This window comes from Octopus bimaculoides, chromosome 2, assembly GCF_001194135.2.
Source record: "Octopus bimaculoides isolate UCB-OBI-ISO-001 chromosome 2, ASM119413v2, whole genome shotgun sequence".
NCBI lineage: Eukaryota > Metazoa > Mollusca > Cephalopoda > Octopoda > Octopodidae > Octopus > Octopus bimaculoides.
In genome coordinates, this window is record NC_068982.1 from 107,511,888 (window position 1) to 107,535,301 (window position 23,414).

Sequence of the window (23,414 nt, forward strand, 5' to 3'; positions counted from 1 at the left end):
CTGGCGTTCTGTGATGCAAATGATGTTAAGGTTTGTAATACCAACTTCAAGAAACCTGCCAATCACCTATTCACCTACCCATCTGGTGGACACACTAGTCGAATTGATTACATCCTCACCAGGAAATGGGTAAGATGGCTACTTATAAATGCCAAAGCCTTCCCAGGTGAAGAATGCACCCCACAACATAGATCAGTAGTTAGTGACTTCAGGATCAGGGCTAAATGGATGCCCAAAAGACGACCAGCATGGAGAAAAAGGGTCTGCAAGCTTAAGGATCCTGTGAATGGACAGAGATTTAACGATGTATTACTCGAAGCTTTTGATGAAATAGAGGAAGACATAGCATCATATGATGTGGAAGACAACTGGAGGTTCCTAGGGGACAACCTGTTGAGGGCTACTGACCAGATCTGTTTTTTAACTCAATACATCAGGCAAATTTGATTCACATTACAAACAACTACTGATCTGTCTGCTAAGTTATCCAAGACTGTTGAAAAATAGATTGTCAAAGACCACTCACCTACATGTTACAACCACTAGCCAACAGATTCTACCTCTCTCCTATCATTATTATGACAGCTTATTCTTCATGTCCAAAACCACTCAATATACCCATCTCTCCTCCACAAATCATATATACTCTATTTCACACATCCCAAACTTTTCATAATCCATAACTGTTGCTCTCTGAAACTTCATTCTTGTTCATATTTTAAACTTGTATTATCTTTACTTGTGATAACATTTAAATGGCTTGTTTGATACTGGTATACTTGCTTTGTGTGCTACATAATACCAGTTTTATTTTGGTACTTTAGACAATATTATTAGTATTTGGTTGATTGGTACCACTGTAGTTTAAGATTCACTCTTATTTTTAATCTTTTTTGCAGATTGTCCATCATGATCCATGCAGAGGTGGAGCTGGTCACTGGAACAGCCTATACAGATTTAAACATTTAGCAACTGATCAATATTTGGCAGCAGAGGTATGTCTACTCCGTTATATACTTTTCCCTTTTATAGCTAAAAGTATTGTAAATATGGTACCAATTGGAGAAAAATGTTCAAGGGAGAATACTCTTAAATCCTTTGAATGCAAAATTTCATGAACTCTAATGTAAACGTTTCATCGTTATTAGGCAGAATCGTTAACATGCCGGGAAAAATGCTTAGGAGCATTTCATCTGTCTTTATGTTCTGAGTTCAAATTCTACCAAGGTCAGCTTTGCCTTTCATCCTTTCAGAGTCGATAAACACTGGGGTCAATGTAATCAACTAGCACCCTCCCCCAAAATTCCAAGCCTTGTTCCTATGGCAGATTATTATTATCTTCACCTAATGCAGCAAGCTGAGAGAATTGTTATCAGACTGGAAAAAATGCTCAGTGGCATTTTGTATGCCTTTATATTCTGAGTTCAGATTCCACCAAAGTTAACTTTACTTTTCATCTTTTCGGGGTTCATAAAATAAGTACCAGTCGACTTACTCTGTCTCCTGAAATTGCTGGCCTTGTGCCAAAATTTGAAACCATTATTATTATCATCACTTAGACTTGTGTTTCAAGTTTTCTTAACTCGGCCGATTTATGGTTCTGAGTAGCTGAGTATAGATTCGCTCACATCTGGAACTCCACACTTGAATGAAAGTATGTGCTAGTGTTGTTGTTTATAGCAGTCCTAGAGTATATACAGTTCCTACTTTATAGTTGATTGGGACACATATCCTAAGATTAAGGTCCTGGAATATATAGATTATGTTTCAAAGATGACTGGGGTTTAAACAATACAGCCACTAATATTTGAATAGGATATGGGAATAGAGATGTCAAAGAAATTTTTCTTTTCAATTGTCTGTTTTCTAACCCCTTCTAAATTTAGATAAATAATTGTTAGATGGAAGTACAATTTAATTATTAATAAAATACTATTTTAAATCAAACTAGCTGACAGAGTTCTCATTCCCATTCCGCTATAAGTTTGACATCTTGCACATATGTAAGTAATCAATAAATATATTAACTACTGTGTGACATTTGTAAATAGCATAATTTAAATCAATATTAATTTTAAATATTTGTTACTTTTCATTTTCTGTAATTTCATCATTTCTTTTGTCTGTATCTATATTTATTTAATATTTTATAAACTTAAGTATTTTTCTATCTTTGTATATGACTGGTAGATAATTGTAATTTTTTTTTTTTTACAGGTTGATAATGACCCAACAGTGGATTTAATGCGAAACAAACTAAGAGGTCTCCTAACTAATCAAGTGTATTGTTTGGTGTCAGTCCCAAATGGTAATGATATTTCATCTTTGTTTGAGCTTGACCCAACGACCACTATACGTAGTGATTCATTAGTGCCAAGGTAAGTTGTATAAGTCTATTGAGTACTTCACGTACTAAATTCTTTACTTGAACCTCATACGGTAAATTTTACTCATTGACTTGTTCCATTATCCAAAGTAAACACCTCATTCACATTGTTGACTTCATTATACCAACTGCGTGACTTTAGTAATATTTTATGTCATCATCATCATCATCAAACATCCATTGTCCGGTTCTGTACTATCAGTTAGTAATGTGTTTGCTATATACGTTAATTGTATAGTGATTTCTGTTCTGTGAGCAAGTTGTGCTTATTGAAAAAAAGGATCAAATATGTTGTTAATTGACTAAATCCCAATATGCTACATTTAGGTTTTTGGAATGAGGAGAATGAAAATTAATCTCAAAAACTTAATTCTGAGACACTGAACTAGTTGAATTTAATGTAGCTTACTATTTTCTATCAAATCAACTCCATATTTGTCAATTACATAGTAAATATATACAGGGTGATGAACTGGAGAAATCATTAGAACATAACAGGACAAAAATACTTTGCAGTATTTGTTTTAGTTCTTTATATTCCAAGTTCAGATCCTGCTACGGGATCAAATTTGTCTTTTATACTTATGAGGTTGATAAAATAAAGTACTTGTCATGTACTGGAGTTCAATATAAGCAACCAGTCCCTTCTCACTAACTTTGTTGCTATGTTAGAAACACATATGTGGTACATTTCACTTCTCACATTCATAAACTAGATATTTCTTACATTCGTAAATAAGATATTTCAATTTCAGCTTTTTCACCAGCTTTGAAGTAAGAAAATACTGTTATTAGAATATACACAAAGAGTTAAAATTTTTTAAATAATTTGCTATCTTTTATACTTGTTAGTTTCAAAAAGAAAGAAAAGAGAGCCAACACTTAAATTGGTTCACTGTTGCCTGGAGTGAAATATGACCTGAATAGATTAATTAAGTAAAACATTTCATATTTATATATAAAAAGAGAAAACACAGATTGTTTTTCCAGTTGAGTTATTGAACACTATGTCTTTCTATTTTTGCTGATTGACTCTGTATCAGCTACTAATTAATTTAATGTGTAACTTTTCCAAAATACTATTACATATAGACTACTAATTATGAAAAATTTATCTGTGCTATCCATCTCTGTGTCTATCTGACTAGCTGGTTGTTTGTCTGTCTCTTTGTCAATCAGTTTCCTTATATATATCTATCTGATTATCAACACTGTCAGTCTGTCTGCCTGACTCATAGATTCATATCTACATTCTGTTTTTATTCTTCTCTTATCCCAACTACTTCAATCTTTCCTTCCTTAGAACATGTTGTCATGTTATGTCATATATGAAAAAACATTAACTTTTCAATACTAGTAATACAGTAATGCACACACATATATACACACAAATTCGCTGTATGCACATGTCTTAACATATATCTGTGTATATATGTGTGTTTCTGTGTCTATGTCACCTTCCATGTAAAATGAAATCTTCACTGAATTAGCTAACAAATAATTTTTTGTCTAGTTTAATTTATGCTCATAGAAGAACTACATTTGTATTTAAGTGAAGTGAAATTAACTTTCAAATTTTGAGCCATCTTGACTTCTTGAATTACTCTCACTAATTTCATCAAGAATTATTCTACAATTATGCAGTGTTCTAAGATGATTGAGGTTGATTGTGTGTACATTTCTTCCTTTTATTCTTTGAGTTATATTAAAGATTTTTTTCCTTTACAGAATTCAAGCTGATCACAAACAAAGTGACAAAACTCTTTTGTTTAAGTCAAGATTATGAATATGTGAATGTACATATATGTTGGTATACATATATGTTGGGGCATGTGTGGATAAAGTTGCACTCATGTGACAGATGTGCATATCACTTCAGTATGCAAGTGTGTGTGTGCTTCATTACTGTTCATGCATTTGTGTGAATGTATCTTGGTGTATATTCCATATGTGCATATATTCACCAAAGAATCTCAAATGGAAAATCCTGGAATGTTTTACAAATTTTCACTATGCCTCTAATTTATTGTATTTATAGGATGTGACTCACTATATTTTCTTCTTTTTTTGGAGAACCCCAAATCTGTTGTTGCGTAGCCCAATGCCCCTATGATAACTGGTATAAATGAAAATCTGTAACCTGGTTATAAGAGATGTAAATTTTTCATAAATTCACCTTAGATGTTCTTTTTCACAGTTTTATACAAGACATTTATATCCAAGATGCAGTTGACTGTGCATGATTTTTTTTCCTCCTTGCTCTATTAAACAATATCTGGCCTATTGTGTTTACACTAGGTTGCTATTGTTATTAGAAAGTGATACTTACTTTTAGAGGTAAGGATACATTCAAATTTTGGTGCAGCCATCAAGATAATTCTTCCTATAGACCCCAGTGCAAATTGTTTTGGTGACAATGTCACTAAATGCAGATATTTTTGGACAGCTGCTGATAAAGTGGATATCTTCCACATTTGTATAGCACAGTCAACATTTTCTGTCACAATGTAGAGGTTTAAAGGCATTTCTTTCTCCTGTTTTTGAGAGCAAAAGCATAGCCTTCTTGATGGTATACAGTGTAGGTCCAGGACAGATTACTATTCCTATTAACGTTGTCAGCATTCTTTAACATGCACAACATTCTGATACAATAAGTGTTTCTTCTCCAAGTAGGTTAGACCAGCTAGAGTATAGAACAAAAATACACTCAGCATGACTATCCAAGAATTCTTTACCTAACTTCATGATGTTATTATTTTTGCTGTTAATATATATACATGATATACTCATTTCTTTTTTTGTGAATCAGTAAGTGTTGTTTAAGTGAGATGATACAGCACTCAAAAGCTGTTCTTATGCCTTTGTCTCCACCTTTCCATTTTGCATAAGTTCCTTTCAATGTAAATATTGATATTAATGTTACCAGTAGTTTTTAGTGGCTTCTAAGTCCTGATGTCCAAGTTGTAGATTTCTTCAAGTCTCTGATCTGTTAGCACAAGCACTAAAAAAGCATTGCGAACTATGTTTCTTCTGAAATATGTGGAAGCATTCTTTTGTCACTGACTTTACACACAGCACCAACATATGCAATATTCTGTCTGTTTGCCTGTCTGTGTATGTATGTATGTATGTAATATGTGTATTTATAGATGTCAACATGTGTGTGTATAACTGACATAACATCTTGTTTTTCCTTGTTTGACTGGAAAAGCAGTTGAAAGATCTCTTAATCAGTTTAATGTTATACTATTCATATTGTTTTTATCTGCATATATGGTTTGTATAGAATACTGGATAGAATACTGAATATATTAATTATTGTATATTAAAGGAAGAAGAAGGCTTATCTAAGGTTTACCCCATGCTTGTAATCCTCTTCACAGTTGTGGAGTTAATACAGAAAAAATGTTAGTATGTCAGTAGATGAATACTACAAATGGAAGTTGAATCTGAATTTAGTTTGTAGGCTATACATTTGTAATAGACTAGCTTAAGAGAAACATAGCTGTTACTATTGAAGGAACTGGAATTTATGCAGAGTGGTAGTAGTTATGTAGACATGGATTATGCTATAAGCACTTATATTGCCTTATTTGTCATTCATTTTGATTTACATAATTTATTGAATTCTAACTTTGTATAAATTGGACCACTGTTTTGTTGATTTTGCAATGGTTCATAAAAACGTACTGCTTTTAATATAACCAGAGATCTATCTATTTGCTAATTAAAAATTGGCTTTTCTGCTGTCATTAATTCTAAGGTGTATTTTAATATGCTTTCTAAGTATGGTTATTTATTTATTTTAAATAAAAATCCTTGAAGTATGAATGAACTCTTTCAATAAATGTATTGTTAGATGTGCTAATTGAATTAATGCCTTACCATACTACTGTTATGACAAGTATCAAGGATGACTTGGTAGCATGTACCATGCTTTTGATGATTGTTTCAAGTGCCAATATAGTCATGAGCAGATATAGACATCTTCTCAACCCTCCCATCATTGACCCAGCAGAATGTTCAGGATGTAGTAGTTGAAGGGAGAGATGGTTGTACCAGCACTTGGCTGGTAGTCATTTCAGCTGAGTAAACTGGAGCAATGGAATTGAAGTACCTTGCTGAAGGACCAATTCATTGCCTGATTCAGGCATTGAAACCATGATCTCATGATCATGAGCTCATCACTCTAACCTCTGGGTCATGTACCTTTATTGATGTCTATCTAATTCAGTTATGATAGTGGAGTTGACAATCTTCTACTTGTGCATGTAATTTTATAAGTTATAGTGATGACACCCACGAATTAACAGACCAAGTAGTTTGGAAAATGATCTTTAATATTAATATATTTTATAATATAAGGTTGTTAATATGTTCCCTGGGTCTTTGGTCACATTTAAATTTCTTGTCTTAAGAAAAATGATTTTTCATCTATTTTATTACATTTTGTTGTAACTGGATTGGGTGCCTGTGCTTTCATCATATGTGTTCATGTTAATGCCTCGTAATTTTATGTTGTTAATTCTAAGAAGCAGAACATATTCATTAGTTTATTGATTTAGTGGAGTAGTTGTGGTGAACTAACAGTTTTTGATTCTAATTATTTCAACAATTAAATTTTCATTGGAGAAACAAAAAGTGAAGTCACATATTGGTGGCTTAAATCCTACAAAGAATGTTGCTAAAAATGTTGAAGTATATAACTTAGAAAGTTTTATCTTTTCCAAAATCACAAGATTGTCACTTGAAAAAGAAGTATAATTTTGCTATTAATATTAGGTTTGTATGTAAATTGAAGAATAGACTTAGTAGACTGTAGATTGGCACAATCATTTAAGTAGTGGATAAATTGCTTGCAATATTTATTTACTGACTTTTATGTTTTGCATTCAAATCCCTCTGAGGTGATCTTTACTTTTCATCTTTCCAAAATCAATAAAATATTGTTATAGTCAAGTCCTAGGATGGATTTTGATATTTTTTTTATAAAGCATCCTAGAAGTGAATGCAAATATAATAGAAAACTAAGACAAACTTACATTTGCAAATCTTTTCCTTTCAGCTTCACCCTTTCACAAATATTACTGTCACCTAAGCTATTCTTATTGCTTTCTGATCATACTTCCTATTATCACCTTCTTTCCAGATTTCCCAGTCTTGTCTCTTAGCCTTTACCACCCTATCAACTATATCATTCCATTACCATATCACTTCCAGCTTTGCTGGAACATTGTCCCAGCCATGTGTTTAATCAGTACCCCTGAGCAGGTTGTTTCATAGATATTTCCTGTTGTCATCTATGCCACAGATATCTAAATTTTTCTTCCTAGTCATTTGCATCAATTAGGATTTCTCAAAATCTATTCCCAATTGTGCGATCTTTTATTTTCTGTATCTTCTCTGTATCATTTTCAGTTTCAGTGGTGGCTTAGCTGACTCTGAAGTTGCTAGACACTAATCTATGTTATGTTGTGCACTCTTCACCTGAAAAGGTATTCCCATTTGCAATAGCCCTTCTGTCCTGTTTCCTGGTGAGAAAAAAAATTGTCTGACTTGCGTGTTCACCAGATTGGTAAATGATGAGGTGCCAGGCTGGTTTTTTAAAACTGGTGTTTCAAATTGTCAAATTAGTTGCATCACAAGCTTCCAGGAGCTTTACACCCATGTCATTTCTTGTACCATATCCCTAGTCTCTATGTATGTCACAGAAGTCATCAGCATGTTGGCCAACATATCTGTTGAAGTTGCTTGCTATGATTATGAAGTCACTGTCAGTTGTCATTGAGGTAGTCTGCAGGTTCTTATAGAAGCTGTCTCCTTCCATTCTTCTGTCAAATCAGCATGCAGAGCTTATGCAGAAATAACCACCCTGTTGAGTTATCTATAAGTAGTCACATCTTACTTATTCTGCTGCACACCCTGTCTACCTTACATTATCCATTTTTCAGCTAACTCTATGCCTACTCCACCTCTGCTGTCACTATTACTCACCCAGAAAAGTTTGAGTCACTGTCTTGTGTTTGAGGAATATGGTTGAGGATCCTTTCAATCTTACTTCTTGCACACAGCACACATTTACTTGTCACCACTAGTATTTCAAGACCCTTACCTGACCTACCTTTCATCATGTGTGTGTGTGTGTGTGTGTGTGAGTGTGTAGTGATGTAGAGGATGAGAAATACTGGTTTGCAGAAGGATGAGGTGAGAAACATAAGATTGGCTCAGGAAGGAGAATAGAATAGAAAGTAGTGGGATTATGTGAAAGGAGTAGGAGCAGTTGAGAGTGAGATATAGGGATACATAAGGAGCTAAAGTAGATGGGTCATGATGGTATATATGGGAGGATATTGGAATGATAGCTGATAATCGAGTTGTTTAGAATGGAGTATAGCATGTCAGAGACAGGGGAGGAAGGGAATAGTGCCTTGTATGTACAACCATAACCAAGTACATTTAGGATATTAATTTTGCTGTAATGGATGGATCTTTTTGTGCACAAAAACACCAACCATCTCAGTCTTTGTCATCTCATCCATAAGGCTCAGTACCTTCATTTCAGCCTTCAATACTTTGTCCCATGTCTTCCTGGTTTTCACTCTTCCATGAGTTCCTTCTACTTTCAGCCATCAGCACTTCTTTATGCAACTGTCTTCATCCATATACATCATATGACCAGCTCTCTCTTGCACACATCTGATTCCTCGTATGCCTAACTATTCTCTCAATACAGTTGCACTCTGTTGTATATGTACACTAACATTGCACATCCAGTAGAGCATACTAGCTTCATTCCTCTCTAGTCTCCACATGTCCTCTGCATTTAGGGCTCATGTCTCACTACCATGTAGCATTCGTGTGTGTGTATATAATCACATACAGTAGGCATACTCAACACACCTAAATTTTCTCAACTTTGCTGCAAATTAGGCTTTTAGTATGAACCAACAACAGAGCTTCAACATTGTTATTCAATCTGCTAGAAAATATAACCAAATAACCCTCAAATCACACCTTACCATTTTAAAAAAGGGACCACAAATTGATTAATGCAATTTTAGTCATAATGAAAGAATTGGGTGACTATTGTTGAAATACCTTTGGTCACAAGGCTGATCATGGCTGTGACCAACAACTTTTCACTATTATCAGCCTGACATCCTTCCAAATTGATGCCCTTCATAATATATATGAAATAACAAACAGTAACTTTTAATAGTGGAACTAACTCCTTAGTTGTATCACAACTCACTTGTAACAGTTACAACTACTAAATAGTGAATACCATTCTTTTAACATTCATTCTTCTATAATTAAAATTGTAACTCAGCACATTTAACCTTCTGACAATGACTTCAGCATGTTATATAAGATAATTTAGGTTAAAAGTTTGAATGCTTTGTCTCCTTTCTCATAGCCACTATGAAAAACTCATATAAATTATATTTTGAATTAAAAGCAGCTCTGATAATGTAAACATCATCAGTTGCACATACATAGTGTATATGTTTTGTTTATATGCCAGTTTGTTGCAGGATAGCATCCTGGGAAAGCCTCCTACATGACACTGAGTGTTAAGAACTCTGAATGTCCCAAACCAGGCAAGATAACTTGCCCCAGGGTGAGCAAGAATGATAGTTATTAATGTTTCACTATTATTGTAGCTCTTCAGTACCAAGTACTCAACACACCTCAGAACGAAATGAATCACTAGTCTGAGGCATTTATGCAAATAATGTGAAATCTATTTGCTGATGTGCCGAGGCATAGCAATTGTGAAACAAAATTGAATTTCAAATTAAAAGCAGCTCTAATAATGTAAGCATTGTCAGTTTCACATACATAGTGTATGTGTTTTGTTTATGCACCAATGTATGTTTTGTTTATATGCAAGCTGTCTCAGCTGGTCTGGGACAGTCAGTGTTTTTTAACATTTAGTGTCATGTATGGATCTTTCCCAGGATGCTATCCTGCAACAAATTGGTATATAAACAAAACACGCTGTGTATGTCTGACTAATAATGTTTATATAAATTATACTCTTGTGATATATGTATGAGTTTTTGGTTTTTGTACGTTTGTGTGTATAAACATTGATATCAAGAAATGTATTTTGTATTAAAAAAAGAATAAAAATTCCTCATGTGTGCCAGAGCTACAGGACCATTCCATTCATCCTTGCAAGAAAAATTAAAATGAAGTATTTGTTTCCTTCTTTTGACCTATCCTCCTCCTTTTACAATTTAAGAATTTGACAAGTAGTTCTCCATTTGTGCAAAATAAAAGTTTATGATAAAGAATTTATCTTCAATGTCTTTTACATTGAAACTTCATTATATGTGTGTATGCTTTCCAATTTTAATCTTGCTTTTTTTGCAGTTACAAGTTAGGTTCCCCAATGGAAAGGTCTGATTTATTTTGTTTGTTTTTACTTTAGCTTTCATATCTCTTGTTTTATTTAGCTTAATTTTCCCATGGAAGAATATTGCATGCCATTTATTCAAGAAGAAACCTTTACCAATATCCTGTCATTCAGTTTCTCTTCATCAAAGGCTTTGAATTTAATTCAAGGCTCCCTGATAAAATATTGCCCTGTTAAACTATTAACACAGTGTTTTTCAACTGGGTTGCTATGGAATATTCAGTGGAGGCCACAGCTAGTGGCCTTGCAATGACACAAAATCTTCAAATCTGCTACACAGACACATAATAGAATTTAAAAAATTGGTAACATTAAAACAAATGTCTAAAACTTATTGCAAAAGTATAAATTAGGGATGCTTAGATACTGTATGGGTCATGAGAAGGCATTACTGAGACAAAGTTGAAAAACACTGTATTAACATTAATAGTAGCATGAGCTATACCTAGTAATAAACTTCAATGTGGCCTCTGTCTTTATATTCTAGTGCCCACTAATAGATATACACCTGATATATTATATACTTATATCTATAATGGCTGGTAATGTTTAATTTGATATGTAATGGAACTAATTTTGCCTGCTGTAACTTTTCCTTCAAACAATGGCTGCAATAGCCTTCTCTTAGATATATTTCCCAATTTTTCTATCTCTCCCTTTTTATTTCTTTCACTCTCACTCTGTCCTTATCTATCTTTTCTCTTTCTTCCTCTCACTCACATACATAAACACTTTTCTAAACAAACAACTGCTTTTAGTTATCACACTATGTATGTAATATTTATTATACATGTGAAAGGTTAGATACATTGCTGTCACTGCTAGTTTTAAAAATTCTTTTCTTGTGTCATTCTGATCATTATTTCTATGTATAAAGATTTTAACATTTGAGGAATTGTGTCTAAAACATGTATGAATTAAAAATGAAATTTGTTATAAGAGATAAGTATTCAAAAGAAAGGGTAAGAGGTTTTAGATATACAAGGCTAGGATTACTTCAGATATGGTTATTTAACTGAGTGAGGTCCACTGAATTAATTAGTGAAACATTGTAAGCTATCAATGGTACCAAATTGAGAAAGAATAACATTCATTGATAAAATCTAGATACTTTGTTCAGGATATAGGGAATTTGAATTCTTGTCTGATTTCAGATCAGTAAAAATATTAGAAAGAAGCTTTTTTGTCCTTTTATTTATTTGTAGGGATGTTACAGATAAGATTTATCTGTATCCTATTTCAATTTTCTCTTTGGTCAAAAGAAGCAAGATTAAATTTTATGACTATTTTAAACTAATTATAAACTTTAAACAATACATCCATATTTTCAGTTTTGTACTTAACCCCATTAAAGTGTCTCAAAAGATTTTGAAAAAGGCATGAATTTCACAGAATCTCATCTCTTTTCTCTCATTGATATGAGGATTTGTACTGACATGTGAATTAAACAACAGAGTATTCCTTGATAATTTTTCTATGACTGAAGATTTTAATTGTAAAAGATGTTTACAAATACACAGGCAACTAAGCATGTTCCTTCACATCCTTCACACAACATACTTAATGAGGTCTAAATCTCCTAAGTGGTTCACACATAACTGTGTTGCAACTGCAAAAGCAATGAGTATAACTAACAATGCACCACCACCACCAAAACAATCATTCATCTCTTTCAACTGGATGTCTTTAACTCATACCACAATTTACTAGTTATACAGAATGCTCCAAGTTATCACTCCTCAATCATGGTGGCTCTGTAATTAGTAGTTCTACAGAGCAAGCAATGTGGAATTGAATGTGAGAACTTTCACACTTGTTGATTCAACTCCACATTGCTTCCCTCCAATCTCCACATATCTCTCCACTGTGTACACAATAATGTCATATACAAAAATACCTTTACTTCAAATCAATAAAACCATTGGTTGTGACAATGTTTCTTATATTGTCACCAGACATTGCACCCTAGAGTTAGCTCTTATCCGTATCCTTAAGTCTACCTCTCTCTTCATAGAAACCTATCTTGATCTTGAGAAACATACTACAGTGTGTCTGATCTCCAATAATAAAAACCTCATTGACCCTGCTGACTATTGACTTATCACTCATTTCCAACATCTCAATAATGATAGTGACAGTCATTAACACTCTGAATCTCTCTTCTTTCTTAGTGACTTCAAGTCTGACTTTTGTAGAGTCAGATCTAATCTCTTACTAGAGGTCTCTTATACAAGGTTGTTACTTGATGTAAGCAAAGAAATTGGTTGTGTCTGTTACATGAATCTCCTTGCTAAGCTTCCCTCATATGGGCTCTATCAATCTCTTATCTTGTGGGTCAGAAACTTTCATCCAGATCACACTATTACAGTGTGAGCTCTCTCCAACCCAAATTCTATAAATTTTATGTGTCCCAAGGTTTGATTACATCACCCACACATTCTATCTCTCTCTCTAACTTGTTGTCACCTTCAACAATGGTAACTCCAATGCAGATGTTACCACTCTTCATTCCTCCATAACCTTCCACTCACAGGTGTGATCCACATACGTTCTATACACCTCACATTAAACTTGCACTGGCTTTATAACACATTTTCCACAGGACATAACCATCATAACTCTTTCAACAAAGCTACAATCTGTGCATATCAAGGGAAAAAAGCCTTCTATCTCACTCCTGGCCAACATAAAATTAAAACTCTCAAAATTCCTACAAATATTAGACCCCAACAATCATAAATGAGCATTCCTGCTGATCTCATATTCATAACATAGCAAAAATTGCATTCCAAAGATAATTTTTCCGATTTAGGGCCAAAATATTGACAACACACAAAACAGTAACAGAACAGAAGAGTGGCAGACATCTCACCAGCCTCAGAGAGAATATGAAGGTCATTAGCACAGCTCCTTCCTTTTAGTTAAACCATAAAAATTACAAGTATCTTTATTGTAGTCATCTATTGATCCATATACAACATGACATTTCCATAATTCTTATTGCAGTGTAAAAACTTCATTACATATGAACTTTTAGTTCAGTTTTGTACGTTGTATATATTTTGCATTGCCAGTTACATTACATAAAAAAGATGTATTAAAGAAAAGCAAATCCTAGCTGGAGTTCTCTTTACATTAACTTTTATCTCTGATACCACTCCTATCTCAAACTTTACTCTTAGCAGAATGATAATCATTCTATATTTCATAATGAATAAAGTCTGTTTGGGGATTTGAACACAGAATCATAAGACTGTAAACACTGACCCAGCAGTTAAAAAGTGTGTGTTTGTGTGTTGTGTGTTTACCACACAGTACCTTATGTGATAACAGATATTTTTATGGGAAATAAAAAAGGATTGTTGACTTGTATTTGTGTTGAATATCTATATAAGTAAAAATACCACATGAAGAACACTTGAGCAGTCTTTACTCTTTTATCAAACTGAATATTTGTATGTCTGTAAAGCTTGACCTAATTTTGTATGTCCCTCGAATTTCTATAATGAGAGAAATTTATTTAAAGGGCTGTTATTTTTGTTTGTGCTATTGTTGTTATCGTTGTTATTGTCTTGAGACTGTAAATGGAATGTGGATGTTTATTGATGTTTGTTTCAATGTTGACATCATACTGGCTGCTACTCATACTGATTGCCCTGTTATATTTATGTGTATTTCTTCTGTCTTAATGTTTTCAGATGTTGGCTTACCTCTACAATAGGGCCTCTAAGGCCTGCCCTTTGCCAAATCCCTTTTGTGAGGAAAGGGTTACGAATTAAAATATAATACCCCACCTCCTCTAGCTTGACAGCCTATTTCCAGGTTTCCCTTCTTTTCATCTAATTTACATCTGAGTAGTTTGAACCCAATTGATGAAACTGTGTACTTTGTCCAATTACATAGAAAAGTATCCATGATGGGATATGTACTCTTGACTCAGGAGAGGGGAAATTCATACATCATTCACTAGACTTATTGCCACTCCCTATTCCTTAATTAGATATTCAGAACTACTGTTACAGGTCTTGTACTCTGCATCTGCTGCATGTTTCACAGCCTTCTTTCACCTCATTCTTTCTCCACCAAGCCTTTTAGGTGAATGACGCAAATGTAATACTCTATATATGATGTTACTAAAAAACTTACAGTCAGATCTAGATAAAGCAAAACTTACACTGCACAATTTGTTCAAGTTTTGTTTTTTAATGTTTATTTTGTTTATTTGTATATAAAAGTATTCTTTCTCATTAACTCTAAAGAACTTCATTTACGGATAAGACATTATCATGATTTGAACATGAAAATTGCTGTGACAATTATTTATAGTACTCTGTGAGTGGTGTTGTAATAACTTTATATTATTTTCATATCAGTCTGAGATTTTTGCAGTTGGTACACATACTGTCGGTCCACATATCACTACTACACTCCTTTGAAATTAGTGACCACATTTGTCTAATGGCATACAAGTGTCAAAAACATGTTACCACACCTCATTAGATGAAAGGATGTCATGTTGATTTTGTGATTATTGTGACTCTTTGTTTTATGGCTAACAACTTCATAGATACACTTAGGAATGAGACATTATGTCCACTATCTTGTCAAGAGTAAACTAAATGTATTTTTAATGGAGGCAAGAAGAGAAGGTTTTTAAGTAAAGAGCATGGCCAAAATGTGGAACAAAGTAATCCAAGATCCTGTTTCATGATTTTATTACTGAAACCCATAATAGATTATTATTATGAAAGTATGTATCAGTGAAATTAAGTAGATGAGAAATGTGCAGAAGTTGATTGGATAGATTGCTCCTGTAATTCAAAGGCTCACCAGCTCTCTCTCTCTCTCTCTCTCCCTCCCTCTCTCTCTCTCTCTCTCTCTCTCTCTCTCTCTCACACACACACACGGTTATACTGATTGTGCCTGTGGATTACATTAATTGGACAAGTATCTGTGGAATATTCAACCATTTACATAATGATTCAATGAGCAGGCAATTCAGTTGATCTAAGAACTAAACCAAAAACAAAACTGATGGAGATTTGTTATGTCTATATTGTACATATATGTATGTATATTCCTGTTGTGTATCTGTGTGTGTGTGTGTGTGTGTAAGATAAGGTAATAAAAATCATATAACATTGTATTAAAATTGAATTAATAAAGGAAAATATAACATACAATAAAAATGAATAAATACTTGTCTTATGTGTAGTATTATAAATAGTCTATTTGTTGACATTTTTCAGTATAAAAATATCATTCAGTGTTTGGTTAACTCTATTTAGTTTGAAGTATGCACGAATAAGAATTTTGTGTGTGTGTGTGTGTGTGTGCATGCATGCATGTGTGTGTGCATGTGCATTTCTTATGAGCTTTAGCAGAGGTAGCAAAATAGCTAGAACTTTTCCAAAGATAAGTGTCTTATCTGTTGTTACATTATTAAATGATAAGATTGTGTAGGCAAAATAACCATTAATATCAAATATTACTGGCTATTACATAAGATGGCAGTATCAGTAAAGTGCTGAACTAATTACTGTGTTGGATTCAGTTACATTTTTTTGTGTTTTGAGTTCAAATCTCACTTGGGTCAACTTCTTCCCACTTGGTCAATAAATAAATACCAGTTAAGTTTTGGGGTTGTTTATATCAAATACTCTCCTAGTTTAAATAAGTGCTTCATTAATCAAATTAAGAATTATTATCATTATTAGGACATTGTATTTACAGTATTAATTGAATGTTGGGCTAAATACCAAGTGGTGTTAAATTACGGCCCTTTATGTTATATATTTTCAAATCTCTTTTTGGGGTTAAATTGATTGTCCTGCATAGTCTTAACCATGATGTCTAAAGCAAACTAAAGAACTAAATTTCTAGTCAATTATTGTGGTTGCCTGTCCTTCCATATATATATACATCTATATATACATTGGTTATGATGACAAGGGTTCCAGTTGAACTGATTAAAGGGACAGCCTACTCATGAAATTAACATGCAAGTGGCTGAGCACTCCATAAACATGTGTACTCTTAAAGTAGTTCTCGGGGAGATTCAGTGTAACACAGAATGTGACAAAGCTGGCCCATTGAAATACAGGTACTACTAATTTTTGCCAGTTGAATAGAATGGAGCAATGTGAAATAAAGTGTCTTGCTCAAGGACACAATGCACCACTAGGAATCGAACTCACAACCTTACAACCATGAGCCGATTACACTAACCACATACTTTCATGTGTGTGTGTGTGTGTGTGTGTGTGTATATATATATATATATATATATATGGCAAATGAAGCTACTAGGTGTAAACCATTTGTCTTATCCAATGGATATATATATATATATATATATATAGGGAGAGAGAGAGAGAAAGAGAGAGATATATATTTAGGGAGTGGGGCATGTGCCACTGCGAAAAATAATTATTACTATTACTCCTGTCAAGGCCAACTTATTTTATCGATAGAGTTGATAAAAATAAAGTATCAATACAATGTTAGGTTCAATTTAATTGACTAATTCCATCCCTCAAATTTCAAGTTTTGTGCACATGTTAGCAACAATTATTATACAACGAAAAACAATTATTATTATTAGTAGTAGTGCTGGAAGAATCATTAGAATGTTGGACAAAATGCTTAGTGACATTTCATCAGTCTTTAAAGTTCCAAGTTCAAACTTCACCAAAATTGTCTTTACCTTTCATCTTTCGAGGGTCAAAGAAATTAGTACCAGCTGAGCACTGGAGTCAATGTAATCAACTAGCTCTCTCCCCACAAATTTCAGGCCTTGTGCCTTTAGCAAAAGGGATTATTATTATTATTATTATTATTATTATTATTATTATTATTATTATTATCATTATTATTATTATTAAGTGGCAAGCTGGCAGAATTGTTAGCACACCAAGCGAAATACTTAAACAATATTTTGTCTGTCTTTACATTCTCTGTTCAAATCCCACCGATGTCAATTTTGCCTTTCATCCCTTTGGGGGTCAAACACTGGAGTTGATGTAATCAACTTACCTCCTCCCCCACAAATTTCAGGCCCTGTGCTTATAGTAGAAAAGATTATTATTATTATTAAGGTAGTGAGCTTACAAAATCGTTAGCATGCCGAGCAAAATGCTAAACAGTATTTTGCCTGTCTCCACATTCTGAGTTCAAAAATTCCACTCAGGTCAACTTTACCTTTCATCCTTTTGGGGTCAATAGAAAAAGTACCAATCAAGTACTGGGGTCAATATATTGACTACTCCCCTCCCAAAAAACTTTAGGCTTATACCTATAGTAGAAAGAATTATTATTATTATTATTATTATTATTATTATTATTGCAGTATCATTATACATGTTTGAAATACATTGTGGTAGTTCTTCCAACTGTTTACATTCTAATTCCAAATCCTTACAAGGTCCATTTTGCTTTATCTCCCTCCAGGGTCAATAAAATAAAGTGCCAGTCAAGTATTGGGGTTGATTTAGTTGTCTAACCTGGTCCCTTATATTTCTGACCTTGTGTCTATGTTAGAAACAATTGTTATTATTGTTATTATTATCATTATTATTATCATTATTATTATTATTATTATTATTATTATTATTATTATTATTATTATTATTATTATTCTTTATCGCTTAACATCCACTTTCCATGCTAGCATTGCTCCTTTTATGTATTGTTTGACTTTGAACAATAAAAACTGTTGACTGACAACTAAGTTGACTCCTAAATAAAATCTTGTAAGACCGGTATTGGTGACCTATTAAACAAAGAAGTGTCATCACCAGAGCACACTCAGTGCAATTAATTGGTTCACTTATGATGTTGTTTTTAATTATGTAAAATTATTTCTTCATAATTTTCAGATCTTCCTTTGTTCGTCTTCGACATCTCTACACAAACACCTGGGTACACAGTACATCCATACCTGTCGACAAAGATGAAGATAAACCTATCATGAACAAGGTAATTATTTTCTCCAATATATAATTAAAAAATTTAAAACTTAATATACCATTTCACCATTGACATTCTTTGTATTCTTATCAGCTTCAGCTTTATTGTTGTGATCAAAGCTAATCTGAACATTATCTTCAAGAAACTTTTGTTTTTGTGGAGACATTGAAATTTTTAAAAAATATTTTAACATAGATGGTCAGTGTCTTTGTCATCATCATCATTGTCTTCATAGCACTTGTCATGTTCCCAAGTCACTCCCACAACATTCAATGCTGTGAGGTGATGCAATTTTATACTTGCCTGCCATAGCCACTCTCTCTACTTTCAATCTATTCTAGAGATTTGCTTGATTTGTGGATATATGGATATAACAGGAAAAGGTGGAGTATTGTATAGTTCTAATGTTTTTGTTACAAATGTTGTATGTATTTGACAAACCAAGTGTTTATTCCAGTGTTTCATATTCTCAGTGGCAGGACTGTCAGTAGAAGTTGTTCACAACAAAGAAGCCAGTATTTCTTTATTTCATTATCATATTTGGTTTTCAAGATTCTCGATGTGAAAGGAAACAGATAGACAGACCTGGGTTAGAGAAGGCATGCCATTGAGGAAGTGACAATGACAACAAAAAGACTTTGATAAACTTAGCTGTTTGATTAATTAACAGAATGATTAATCAAACAATCTATTAATTCTTTGATTAAATGGTTAAGCAATTGACAAAGAAATAAGTGAAATAGAACCAGTGTGTGTATCTGATTATTATTGGCATAATAACCCTCCTAGTATTTCTTTGTTGAATTTGATACCTTGTGGTGGTCAATCCAATCATGGTTTTAATTTTCTTCCCCAAAACTATCAGTAGTAGCAGCAATGTTATTTACAATTCCTAATGAATGTAAATATGAAAACAATAATAAATCATATTGGATTAAAGAACTTTAAGTTTTTCCTATTGCTTTCATTGGTAGCATTTGTTTCTGTGCATTTTACTTTTATACTATTTCCACAGCTGCCCCCATGACCATTGTTGTCACTACCTTTACATTGTTACTATCACATCAAAAATAACCATCAGTACCAGATTAAACTGCCATCAATACTGACCATCATTCCTCTTGTCATCACTATTATTAATATCATTTTTAACCATCACATCTACCATGCCTGTTCACAACCATTAGTGAATTTGTCATTTTCCATTCACTTAGGTTGGTTGTGCTTCCATTAAAGAAGACAAAGAAGCCTTTGCAATAGTTCCAGTTTCACCCCAAGAAGTTCGTGATTTAGATTTTGCCAATGATGCCAGTAAAGTTCTATCCAATATTGCAATGAAGCTGGAATCTGGTTCAATAACTCAGAATCAAAGAAGGTTTGTTCTAATACTTGTAGCCTTACATTTTCCAATATCATAATGTTAATTTCCTATATCATAAAGATTAAAGTGATATAATTGTAAATATAATTGAGAAAATTTTCTTCAGATCAAATCTTTTTATGACTCTTATAACATTGTCATACTTAACTTTTTTATCTGTATATATTATGAACAAATTAACCTAGTTCAATCTTCAACTAAGGGCAACATCCATGGAAAGTTACAAAACTTTAAGGGTGATAACTTTCAAAAAATATATTGCTTATTAATGGTCTCTGATCTCCAGCTGTTAGCTGCACAGCTAATAGTGATAACATCCACTTTGTAAATGTAAATCCTTTTTATCTGAGCTAAACCTCTTGCTCAATTTCACTTGGGCTTTACATGACTTTATCAGAGTCCACTTTGTTGCAAGCATTTGGAACAGATATTCTGTAAATGGATGAACCATGAACTGAGATTTCATCATCTCTTTACCTCACAAGTTTTAAAAGCTTTGTAAAAGAAAATGGTCATGGATGTTGTTGTTCTTCCTCTGACTAAACCAGAAAAAAATAGGTGTTATCTTTTGTGCATGTATGCATTCACACACCATTCTACTCTAGTCAACAAAATTCAAAATCCAGAGCAACTATTTTTAATAGAATCAAATTATAAGAAAATTTATAAGAAAATATTTTCTTGAAAATAAAAATGTTCCTCTCTTGTGATAGGACTGTCACCCAACTTCTGTCAGACTTGCTATATTTTCTGGCCAACCAAGAGAACACTGGTGCGGACCCTCTAGAGCTAGAAGTATCTAAACCAGATCGTGAAAGACAAAAACTGCTCAGGGAGCAAAATATTTTAAAACAAGTAAGTTGTATTTTGCCAACTTTTCATGTGTCTGATTTCTTTTTTTTTTTTTTTTAAATTAGTTTGCATACAATAAATATGAATGGCTGGGGAGATCCATCCAAGACATGTACAGGAGTGCTGTCAGTAAGATGAAAGTCAGCAATGAGTGCAGCAACAAATTTAGTGTGGCAGTAGGAGTTCAGCAAGGCTTGGTTCTCAATCCCCTTTTGTTTATATCATCGTCATCCAGGTCATAACAGAGGAATTTAAAATTGATTGCTTATAGGAACTTCTCTATGCTGATGACCTTATTCTTATAACTAAATCTATAGTAGAGTTAGAGAAGAAATTTCAGATGTGGCAACAGGGCCTGGAATCAAAAGGCCTGAGGTGACTTTAGCAATGACCAAAGTGCTAGTAAGCAGGAAAGCAAACAAGTTACTAATCCCTTCAGGGAAATGGTTCTGTTCTGTATGTAGGAGCAGTAGAAATTCCATTCAATGTACCCAATGCAAGCTATGGACACATAAGAGATGCATTGAAATCACAGAAAGGTTAACAGAGAAAGTAATCTTTGTGCATAGCAGATGCACAAGAGCAATATACACTAAAAACACACAGTATATAGATTTCCTCAAATGTCCAAGGTTATCCTTAGAGATGGTAGATTGTTATCATTAGCTGGGTGAGCAAATTGACAGTGGAGGAGAATGCTCTGAAAGCATAGTTGCTACAATAAGAACTGGCTGGCCAAAGTTCAGGTAACTATTACCTTTGTTGGTAAAAAGCACCTCTCCCTCAAAGTGAAAGTCAGACTGTATGATGCTTATGTACAAACAGCTGTGCCACATAGTAGTAAAACATGGGCTGTGACTACAGCAGACATGTGAAGGCTTGACAGAAACTGGATGTGCAATATCAGTGTACATCTATGACAAGGTGTAAATGTGTTGAGAGAAACATTGGATATAAGAGGCATCAGAATTAGTGTGCAAGCGAAAAGACTGTGCCACTATGGTCATGTGACATGTACGGATGAAGACAGGAAGACAGTTGCATAAAGATGTACTGATGGAACCTGTGGAAAAGGAAGACCTAGAAAGACATAGGATGAAGTGCTACAAAATGACTTTCAGATGTTAAGTCACACAAAGTAAATTAAAAGCCATAAAGGCATGTTGCTTATGTCCATGCCCCTGCATAAATTTACCCTGACGAACCTTCCCCCTGCAGCCCTTCTCTGTAACACCTCTCCCATCTTTCCACTCAGGTTTACCTCTCACTATTCCTCTCTCCTCTATCTCTCGCTCTTCCTTTGCACCCTTGTGAACCTACCTGCACACAGTGTGCCCCTGTTGAATCTCTTCCCCACAAAACATCCTCCCAACACCTCTACTTCTATTTCTGTCCACTCACTACATTCTCTCTCCTCCGCCTCCCACTCCCCTTTTGTAATCTGAATTTACTTGCCCACTCAGCCTATCTCCTCCTTGATTCCACTCCACCATCCTGTAACTTGAGTGTACCTCCTCCCATCATATCTTCACCATCTTCTGTCTCTCCACTCTCTCTCTCTCTCACTCTCTCTTCTCTCTCTCTCTCTCACTCTCTCTTCTCTCTCTCTCTCACTCTCTCTTCTCTCTCTCTCTCTTTCTCCAACTGAGGTAGCCTTTATATCTCCTTTACTGCAAGACACCTATTTCTGACCCTCTATTCATACTCTTTTGTCACCTGGCACAAAGCCACCTCCTGGATCTTTGTGGTTTTCATCACTGTCTACAATTTTGTTCCAATTGTTTTCAAATTTGGTATATGGATTAAGTTTTGTATACTAATTATGAAAATGAAATTCGTTTTCCATATAAATCCATAATTAAAAAGTTATTAGTCTTTAAAGTTTGCAAAATTTTGGTATTTTAACCAATCAGAAGCGAGTATTTTACACATCACCATAGTAACCAAAGATGCTGCGCATGCGCACAACGTTTGTTTTCATAACAGACAGTGCTCACACTCAACAAATTGAAAGTGCCTAGGTATCTTTAAAGTGTGGAAACAAACGCTGGTATGGAACATACCGTTCCATGGTTGACTCTTGGTTTTGTGAATTTATGTGGTGAAGGAGATATGAGAAAGATAATTTATTTTATAAAATCCTAGAGTGTATCGCAAACTTTTGTTCTTGAATTTTTAAAACTAATAAATGTCTGTTTTAAACAAGGATTTGACTGTTATTTGTTGCAACTCCTGTTGGGTTGTTTGTTGCCTTTAAATATTTAATTTGCTCACAAATGTTTTAATGTTAACTTTGCTCGTGTATATTCTAATGTTTTGACTGTTATTTCTAGCAAAACTCCTGTTGGTTTATTCATAGCTTTTAAATATTTAATTTGCTCATGAGCTAGTTTAATGTTTTGACA

General features: G+C 33.7%; 1 protein-coding gene across 1 annotated transcript in view; it reads left to right on the plus strand.

Annotated features, from left to right (window-relative positions):
• LOC106882671 (inositol 1,4,5-trisphosphate receptor type 1) overlaps positions 1-23,414 on the plus strand; it is a 314,426-nt gene that overhangs the window by 158,556 nt on the left and 132,456 nt on the right. The window contains exons 9-13 of the mRNA XM_052978577.1: positions 900-995; positions 2,218-2,378; positions 18,686-18,785; positions 19,991-20,151; positions 20,871-21,012. Coding sequence (XP_052834537.1) covers positions 900-995; positions 2,218-2,378; positions 18,686-18,785; positions 19,991-20,151; positions 20,871-21,012 — 660 coding nt within the window. The remainder of the gene's footprint in view (positions 1-899; positions 996-2,217; positions 2,379-18,685; positions 18,786-19,990; positions 20,152-20,870; positions 21,013-23,414) is intronic.